The 10,584-nt window shown below is 39.1% G+C and overlaps 1 protein-coding gene across 10 annotated transcripts in view; it reads left to right on the top strand.

Annotated features, from left to right (window-relative positions):
• KDM4C (lysine demethylase 4C) overlaps positions 1 to 10,584 on the top strand; it is a 461,886-nt gene that overhangs the window by 361,238 nt on the left and 90,064 nt on the right. Inside the window, exon 20 of one of the 10 annotated variants that reach the window (XM_043514915.1) lies at positions 2,547 to 2,564. The exons of the other annotated variants lie outside the window; for them this stretch is intronic. Within the exon in view, the coding sequence (XP_043370850.1) occupies positions 2,547 to 2,549 (3 nt within the window). The 3' untranslated portion in view covers positions 2,550 to 2,564. Of the gene's footprint in view, positions 1 to 2,546; positions 2,565 to 10,584 lie in introns of those variants that run through there. 10 annotated transcript variants of the gene reach the window in all.

Below are 10,584 nucleotides of genomic sequence, written 5' to 3' on the forward strand. Positions count from 1 at the left end.
CTGTAGTTTCCTCAGGAAGTCAGTGGTGTCTCGAAGATAGCTGGGAGTGCTGGTAACGAAGGGCCTGAGGAGGGAGTCTACATAGCCAGACAATCCTGCTGTCAGGGTGCCAATGCCTGAGATGATGGGGCGTCCAGGATTTCCAGGTTTATGGATCTTGGGTAGCAGATAGAATACCCCAGGTCGCGACTCCAGGGGTGTGTCTGTGCGGATTTGTTCTTGTGCTTTTTCAGGGAGTTTCTTGAGCAAATGCTGTAGTTTCTTTTGGTAACTCTCAGTGGGATCAGAGGGTAATGGCTTGTAGAAAGTGGTGTTGGAGAGCTGCCTAGTAGCCTCTTGTTCATACTCTGATCTATTCATGATGACGACAGCACCTCCTTTGTCAGCCTTTTTGATTATGATGTCAGAGTTGTTTCTGAGGCTGTGGATGGCACTGTGTTCTGCATGGCTGAGGTTATGGAGTAAGCGATGCTGCTTTTCCACAATTTCAGCTCGTGCACGTCGGCGGAAGCAGTCTATGTAGGAATCCAGGCTGCTGTTTCGACCTTCAGGAGGTCGAAACTCTCCTTACAGTGTGTATGATAAACCCATTGTTTCATGTTCTCTGTGTGTGTGTATATAAATCTCTCCTCTGTTTTTTCCACCAAATGCATCCGATGAAGTGAGCTGTAGCTCACGAAAGCTTATGCTCTAATACATTTGTTAGTCTCTAAGGTGCCACAAGTACTCCTTTTCTTTTTGCGAATACAGACTAACACGGCTGCTACTCTGAAACATCAGATAAAATGAACTCATCAGCCCTTTAGGCCAAAACCTATGGGTAAGTCAGGCAAAAAACCATGAACAATCATACAAACATTTCTAAGATTTGCAGATAAAGAAGAATCCTGCAAGTATCTCAGAAAGTTTTAAAAAAGAGATGTTCATAAAATGTATCTTTATATGTATGCCAGCATAGAAATGATGGTCAAATATCAATCCTCCCTGATCACATGTGCTATTCAGCTGACCTGGTCAACTGATTTTATTCCATGATGATAAACATCAATTCTTTAAAGACACAGAGGAACTAGAGGCATTTCTTCTGTTCCTGGAGTCTTTCCTGATCTCATTGAAGTAACGATCCTGACTTACATTGAAGGTCTCATCAAGTTATGAAGACTTTTTGTTTTATGCCATTATGGATGGTTATTTCTGCATCCTGGTTACAGATCTTTTCTGTGAGTCACCTCTTTCCATTACAAAGTACTGTTTTTGTTTAGGGTTTGCCTTTTGCATCTTTTGTGGTGAACAATAGGCATAAATTAATTTTGTCCTAACTAGTTACCTCTTTGGATGTCATAATTTATTATTTTCTGTAAATCAATGTGTGAATGTGTTCTGTATTGTAGATAAAGAATACGTTTTCCTTTGAGGAAGTAAAAAATAGCCTACTGCAATATTTCCTATGTCCACTCAGAGATCTCTGATCTCTTTGGCTACAAAAGAGACAACTCTTACTCCTGCCTGTTTTGTTTGTGGATTCCTTCTTGTCTGGTATGGTCCTCAATTGTGATATTGTGACATTAGTTATTTTGTGGCCTTAATTCTTTTAGATTTGGATTTCTTACTGTTTACCTGCAAACCAAAAAAGTAGAAGGTAATGGGCTTGAGAATGCTATAAAGGAATTATACTACCAACATTGACACTCCTGATGTAGGTTCAAGAACTTTCTGTGATGACACAAAAGAAGTTCTCCATGGAATATTAATTATAATTATTAAGGGATATAAGAAAGTTCCTGTGAGCTCAATAGCTGACCTTACTTCATCCTAAGAAATACAGAGTCAAAACAGAAAAAACTCACCAAGAAGTATCTTTCTGAACCTGCCTTCATGAAGATAATTAAAATCAGAGCTGTAATCAGTACACAAGAAACCAGCCGAATTGAACATGTTCATAGGATCATAACTATTTGTATTTTTGATAAATCCAACAAATCTGGGAAAGTGTTGGCTTGGAAACTGTGCAAACAAAAATTAAACTTTGAACACAGTAGGTTAAAGATCGAAATTTGATAGGAGCTGCCTACTTTCTATAATCTCTACATTACTATGAAGGGGAAAGCAGACACCTTGCCATTTCTAGCATTTTGCTTCCCAAGTTCTACCATGCAAAGGTAGAAAGCCTCAGGGCTGCCACTTTTCCTAAAGAGAGAGAGAGTACGATCTGAGACTTGGCTAATGAGGATCCCTCAGGACCTTATGGCTTTGCAGAGGCATTTTATTAATCAGTGGCAGATCACTTAATTCCTAGCCTCAGTAGAGTTTTAAAGAGACTCTCCTCTCAGGGCTTCTCCCAGACAGTTGGTACCAGGTGACAATTACTCTGTGCTGAAAGTAAGGCTACTCACTAGTTACAATCCTATTACACTCCTCAAAGCAGAGGTCAGGATTGTCTAAATTGCCCAGACTAATGTCCTAATTATTTAAATTTTATCAGATGGAATTTATCAATGACCAGTGCAGTCTTGACAATGTTTTGCTGACTGGTAAATATTCCCCAGTAGGTACAATTGAAGGCTGATCACACCTTAATTGTATTTCTGAATCCAGAAAAGACTTTGACTGGGTCGAGCGGTCACTTCTGTTCAACCTTATGAGGCCTCTGGGCTCAGGGGTAAGTGTTAAATACCTTGATCTTCTGATAACTATTGACCCTTCCCAACTATAGACTGTAAAGGATATTTTGTCCAAATTATCAGTAAGTCTGTGTCTGTCTGTCTGGGTGGACATTTCTAACATTTGGCTGGGCTTTATTAATATCGCCAACATGATAACTTTTTTCCTTTTTTTATGTACCATACCTCCAAGTCATATCCCTTATTATTTTTTTACTTTTTCTGCAGAGTGATTAATAAATTTTAAGGCAGAATAAGAAACCTAAGATAGGATGGAATAATACTTGTAGTTTTAGCAAAGTGGGGATACTTGCCCTACCTTCTTAATTTTGAGTTGCTATGCTTAGGAGAGTAACCCTCTTGAATGTTTGACTGCTTCACGTTTCATATACACTCGATATTAATGGAAAATGACCTAATAAGAGCACCTAATATAACCTACAAGTTGCCAGGATTGAGCATCTGTTAGACACTGGAATTATCAGGATTACACCCTCTGTCTTGTTCATCATGGAAGCTTGGGTAAAAGACCAAAATGAAAGCAGAATTTCCCAATGTTTTTTCCCATTCACACCCCTTAAAAGGTGGTATGTCAGAAGATCTTATCTTGAAAAATCTCATTGCTGATCTTTCTGAATGTAGCAAAATGAAATTTTCTTGGTCACCATAAAGGGAAAACCTTTCAGAATATGGAAGAAAGTGTGAAAATAACCTGTAAAGCTGGTCCTCTTTTTCAATATTTGGAAAACTGAGATGAAAAACAAAATTGCCCCTTTTCATGCAAAGGTAAAAGCCGGTATTCTTGAACATGGTACAACCAGGAGTTTTATATCATAAACGTATAGCTGCTCAGTCACTTTATATCACATGAGAAATCAATTGTATTTGACCACATTGGAGACAGACTTCAGAATTAAATGGACATAGGCAGATAAAATTGCTATTAAAAGATTTATGAAGGCATACTCTATTTCTAATTCTATTAGAGAATCCCAGATCTGTATAAGATTTACATCTCCTCAGCTCTGCTTCATACAATTAACCCAGTCGTGTCTCATCTTTGTTGGAAGGGGCTGGTGTCAGTTTAGATCGTTGGCTCGCTTGTGATGGCTCTACCTGAAGGTTTAGTCATTTTTGTCAGCAATTCAATAATGTACCTTGGAGATAACTGGCATACAACTATCCCTTACCCTAAAGATTTCCGCTAGGAATACCCTCTCTGGTCCTTTAACGAGTATCTATGCACATTATTTCATGACAGTAATTAGAAATCAGATTGCATGTAAGTAGAATCTTGCAACTCTCACCTCCATATTGGATATGTCTGGTTATATTAGAAATATTATGGTAATGGAGAAATTTGGAATTGATTTCACAGTAAGAAGGCTCAGCTGTCTCTAAGCACCACAATCTCCATACATTTTTGGCATTAACTTAAAACTTAATCAGTTCAGTTCACTCCATAGCCCTCACACATACACTCACATTTTACAAACTTTTATCCTCTGTAATCCAACTCAGTTACAGTGTTTTGAATTTATTTTAAAAATTTTGTGCTACTATATATCATTAATATTAACTCTTTGTGTAGACTGAACTTTTATTAAAATCACATTACTCTGGTCATTAAAATAATAGTGCTGAACCATATGCCTTACACTAATGTAGCAATTATCACTTGAGGTATAAATATATGTACATATTTCTTTTCTAACCATTAACCCCCTCCCCCCATAAACTAACAAGAATGGGCTTATCCACTCCGTTGTGTATGAAGAGATCAAGGATGTGAATGATTTTCAGTGACTTCCTGTTGCCTCTTCACCATAGTGCAGATTTTTTCAGTCTTTGAAACTCTGGCTTCCTGCTCCTTCAGCTCAATTTCAGTATCTTCCATCTTTCATTGTCTGCCCAGATTATTGGTTTGAGGTGACTTTCTCTCCATGTTATCTTCCTCAAGTCCTTTTGCTATTGATATATTGGATGATTTTAAACATATTTATCCAAAATGTATTTGAGGGAGATGGAAAATCACAAATCCGAAGGTCATGAGCCCTAGGATACGTTATGGAGGAGGAGTAGAAAGAGGAAGGATGATTGGATAGAGCAAAAGACTGAGTCAGGAGAGTGTTTCTATACCCATTACAGATTTTTTTTTATCTAACTGTGGGGAAAATCCATAAAGATGCTATATGAAGTCATATAGTATACATTTTAATATACACAGCACTAGGACAGTACTTATTTCACCAATATGTCGTGTTTTGTGCCCCAGCTCTACAACAATATTACAAATTTTATGTGAGAAACCAGATAGTAATGCTGTTTTGCATATTCTAGTATTATGCATTTTTTTTCTCTTTAGTCAACCAGTGGCCATGCACATCATGTATTAAAAAAACAGACATTTATTTGATCATCCGTTTCCAAAGCATATGACAGATAAGTGAGTGTGACAGCCACTAATTTGACCATTGTTATCATATTATCATTTACTTCTTGATGTAACTGAGTGGCAGTATTAATTGCATGTGTCTAATAATGCAACTTCAACACATCTTTTGCCGCAGATAGAATGGTCCAGATGTTTGGCATGTTTCAGCTAGTCTGGACCAGGGGAGACAAACACTTTTAATATCTTAGAAGAGCCTCTACATTATTCAAAATAGTAATGAATACAGATTATATTGCTGGGTGATTTCTTGTGTGTTAGTTTGCTGACAGATTTGTTCCACACCTATGCAGTTGAATAACTGTGACTAACATATAATCAAGTGTCAGAGAAACAGCTGCTGGCTGTACATTTTTACAAAATACAGTTATATTCCATCCTACATATCTCCTAGTAAATTATAATTATCCAATCAAGTAGTGCCAAATACAGGTATGTGACTCCGATCTGTCTCTTTCATACTCCCCTTCAAAGTAAAGAGAACAAAATAAAAGCTCAAAGATCACAAGATCAGAGGTATTAGATATTCTTACATTCAAACAGAGGACATAAAAAGTGTGTGTGTGCGGGGGAACTATAGTTCAAGACTCTGATAAAGGATAATGGTGATTAAGTGATTAGACAGCAGACTATAACAATATTTATGAAAAATAATAAACTTTTGATACTTCTCATCCACATGAAAGGAAATTTGAAATAGCAAACAGGTTTTTTAAGTTGAAGGTCTGAAAAAAAGGATTGAAGCATCTTTCAGTACATAAATCTTAAGAATCTGCAGACATCTTAGTTTATAAACTGTATGTACTATCAGTAAGCAAAACTGCAAATGGTTCAATATCCTATTCATTTTATCCTAAATGGCGAAAAGAGAGAAAGATAACTAAAAAGTAACAGAACCCAAAGCAAAAAAGATTAAATAGTTTAAACTAAAACTAATAAGAAGTATGATTGCAATTCATAGGTTAGGCATAGATAAAAGATACATAACTTAGGAGTTGTTGTGGGCCTTTCTCTATGGTATGAAAAATTTATAGGCAAATAACTACACTGGATATATTTCAGTTTTATTTCAAGCAGACATCCTTACAAACATTTCCCGCCCCCAATAACAAGTTTGGATTTTTGCTCTAACCATGAGAATAACCATAGAGTAGGCAATATTATGAAAAAGGAGTTTTATTTTTCCCCATTCTATGTCATCAGAGATTATCTGGTTCAGGTTTTTTCCTCTAGTTTTTTCATTGTACAGACCTCTTGTAAGAGAGAGAGATTCTCTTCTTGGCCATCTCCCCTTCTCATTTCACTAGAGGTCTCCAGATGTTTGGTTGTTAAAACATTTCAAACTGGGAACCCCCATGTTGTCTCCTGACCACTTTCTGAGAACCAGTCATCTAGTTCCTCTGTTGAACTAATTTTTTTCTTTGCTTAGTTTTACTGTGGTTATCTGTTATTTAAAGCAAGTTAGGCAGATAAAATGTAGTTGCTGTTTTCCTGCAGATCTTGTTATTAAATAGTGTTTGTACGTTAAGGACTGTTCAGGTAGACACAGACAGAAGAAACTTTTCCAGGATTTTTGCACTGTACTATGTTCATGTTATTGCTAAGTGGAATGCATTACTGGTGCGGTAGCAAAAGATTGTATTGGAGATAGGCTTTACAGTAACATTTTTTTTGGGCACACGAATAGAATTTGGTGTATATAAAGTATCTTTCATATCCCAAAGATCACTGCAAATCTGTGTTCTACTCTATATCAGTTCTTATGCTGCACATGTCACTGTAGTATTATGAACCTTCCAGTACTGTAGTCAATGATGTGACTAATGTCTGCTACATGTGGTTTATTCTTTCTGTCATTGTATCCCTGAGGGGAGAATTCGTGAATGTTAGTGTTGTGTTTTATTTTGTTAGGGTTTTGTTTTTGTTTGTTTGTTTTAAATGTACATTACAAGAAATATTTAGCATGGGTTCATGGGCTTAATTGCACTGTGACGAGGTATACGAACCCCACACTGGTGAGGCAAGGGTTAAGGAGTTGTTCTGGATCCAGGAAGCCACATCCTCTCACTCTGCTGGGCATGCTCACAGTGAGGGAGAGTTCAAGAGAGAGCAACTCAGCTCAATCAGAGGCTGAGGCTACCGAGAGATGGGGACTAGACCTCGCAGTCAAGCTGTCACAGGCCTTCCAACCGCAGGGCCCAAGGATAACAAGTCGCTGCAGAGAGGGGAAGAGGCTCTGGAAAGCAACCTAAGAGGACTCCAAGGAAGACCCGAGGACAGACCCGTGGCACAGACAGAGGAACGGAAGCAGGGATAGGAAATGACCCAAGGAACAGGTGTATGGGCACCAGTCCCTAGGCCATGTAGCTGAACCATTAATTTGAAGGGCCCTGGGTTTGAACCCGATGGAGCAGACTCTCGCTGTTGGGCGATATTACCACTCAGTCTAGCCACTAGGCAAGGTGCCCATGGACTGTCGCTGTTAGGTGACATTACCATTGACTCCAGTCACTAGGTAAGGAGGCCATGGACTCTGGCCATTGGGTGACGTAGACCAGAATATCTCCACTAGGAGATATTGTGGGCCTTGGACACAAAACCCCCCTGACATGCAGCCACAGAACTCATGAAATCAAGGGTGCAAAAGCAGGTAAACAAACTCTTTTCCCAACCCAGTGTGGTGGGAAGGACTCTGAGGAGCTGGTATTGGAAAGCAAGCTCACCCCTCACTCACTTAGCAGCAGTGGCTTCTGTCTTGGAGGGCTGGGCCCAGCTCTCCACTTCGGTCATTGTGACCCAGCGTGTGGGGTCCCAGCACCACTCAGGTTTGGCACAGCCACCCTTCTGCTTTCCAGCCCTCCCACCCCTGAGATCACCCTTCTACATAAACCTGGTATTAGGATTGCAGTGCCAGCGCAGAGGGTGCTGCTGTGGGTGGTCAGTGTCCCATCTGCAATTTAGTCTAGTATCACCCATTGAATCGGGAATTACGTCTGCTCCGCACCACTATTTGTTTGTTAGAGAAGGCAAAGTCAAAGAAACACACCTTGGACTTGGAGTGGAAGATAAGATTTGTGGTAGTCCTTAGTTCCTGTGGGAGGTTGTTCCACAGTCTTGGCCTGGCCCTCAAGAAAGTTCCATCTCCTGCACTGATGGGATTTACCTTATGGTAAAAATTTCTATTGTGTTTGAGGAATAGAGTGGTCAACCACAGTCATCAACCTGGTCTTCATCTCAGAGCTTCAGGTGATCTTTTAGATATGATAAACCCAGACCATTGAGCACCTTTGAAGATAAGGACTGAGACCTTAAACTTGATTCAGTATTTTATGGGAAGAAAATGTAGAGAGTGGAGGAGTAATCACTATAGTTTCTGTAGGCACATTTGGAACCTTTGGGTCCTTTACTAACAGCTCACACATAGTTTTGGACCTCAGAAGCTGTTTTACTGAGAAAACCGTTTACTAGGGAACTAAGGTTATCATCCTTTAAAAAAAAAAACTCTATGGGGATCTTTAAGTTTCATTTGGATGATGAACAGAGACATGCAGATAGGTCACATGTGGTGAGATCTTTCAGAGGGATGTGTCCTTATATTTCCTTGCCTGTGGGTCTCTGTGTACTAGAAAGTCTGAAGATCTCATTTGGAACCCATAGGTACAGTTCTAGCTCTTTTTAATTCACCCTTTCCTATATGAGATTCACTCTGCAAGTCAGAAAATCCCATTGAATAACACTGAATTCTTTTAAAAAAGACAATCCCATCATTCAGAACAGATGGAATTTTAAAGGTCTAGGTCTGTAATTGGGTATAAGGGAGTCCAAACAGATGTAATCTACAGACAAATGGAACAGGTAGGGTGGTGTAAACAGCTAATAAAGACATATAAGATTATCTAAATTAAAGAATTAAAATAGCCTCCGCCTACTCTAACTTGCACCTTCTTCCATCCCTCCATCAGGAAATTACACTATCTTAGATGCTACAGTACTCAATTATCAAAATGTAAATTACATCATCTCTGAATTTGGCCAACCGTTTCTATTGTACTTTCTGGGAAAGCCCTTATCTGTTTTAATCTGTTTTAAAACTTGAGGCAACAGCATACAACCATCTCGTTTAAAATTCAGACAGAAAGCACAGAACACGGTGTTTCAAATTTAAGTGTTAATGTAGCTTCTGGGGCTGTACTTCATACTCAGGTTATCCTATTTCTGTATTTCATAGTGATAGTTTTAAAGAACATGATTTTCTTCACTGTAATTCTCAGTAGATCATTACTCTAAAATAGTTTGGGAATAAATATAATTCTTCATAATAAGTTTTAACTTGTTAGGAAAGGTTTAGTTCGTAGCACTCAGACCTACTGGTGAATTGTTTGAATTGTACATTTCTTATCAAAACACATCACAGATATTTGATATATTTGCAGCTAAATGTCAAATACTGAACAGCCATTTTGGAAGGGGAAAGACAAAGTGAGATGAAAAGGAGTACTTGTGGCACCTTAGAGACTAACAAATTTATTAGAGCATAAGCTTTCGTGAGCTACAGCTCACTTCATCGGATGCATTTGGTGGAAAAAACAGAGGAGAGATTTATATACACACACACACAGAGAACATGAAACAATGGGTTTATCATACACACTGTAAGGAGAGTGATCACTTAAGATAAGCCATCACCAACAGCAGGGGGGGGAAGGAGGAAAACCTTTCATGGTGACAAGCAGGTAGGCTAATTCCAGCAGTTAACAAGAATATCAGAGGAACAGTGGGGGGTGGGGTGGGAGGGAGAAATACCATGGGGAAATAGTTTTACTTTGTGTAATGACTCATCCATTCCCAGTCTCTATTCAAGCCTAAGTTAATTGTATCCAGTTTGCAAATTAATTCCAATTCAGCAGTCTCTCGTTGGAGTCTGTTTTTGAAGCTTTTTTGTTGAAGTATAGCCACTCTTAGGTCTGTGATCGAGTGACCAGAGAGATTGAAGTGTTCTCCAACTGGTTTTTGAATGTTATAATTCTTGACGTCTGATTTGTGTCCATTCATTCTTTTACGTAGAGACTGTCCAGTTTGGCCAATGTACATGGCAGAGGGGCATTGCTGGCACATGATGGCATATATCACATTGGTAGATGCGCAGGTGAACGAGCCTCTGATAGTGTGGCTGATGTGATTAGGCCCTATGATGGTATCCCCTGAATAGATATGTGGACAGAGTTGGCAACGGGCTTTGTTGCAAGGATAGGTTCCTGGGTTAGTGGTTCTGTTGTGTGGTGTGTGGTTGCTGGTGAGTATTTGCTTCAGATTGGGGGGCTGTCTGTAAGCAAGGACTGGTCTGTCTCCCAAGATCTGAGAGAGCGATGGCTCGTCCTTCAGGATAGGTTGTAGATCCTTGATGATGCGTTGGAGAGGTTTTAGTTGGGGGCTGAAGGTGATGGCTAGTGGCGTTCTGTTGTTTTCTTTGTT

Source organism: Dermochelys coriacea, chromosome 5, assembly GCF_009764565.3.
Source record: "Dermochelys coriacea isolate rDerCor1 chromosome 5, rDerCor1.pri.v4, whole genome shotgun sequence".
Lineage (NCBI taxonomy): Eukaryota > Metazoa > Chordata > Testudines > Dermochelyidae > Dermochelys > Dermochelys coriacea.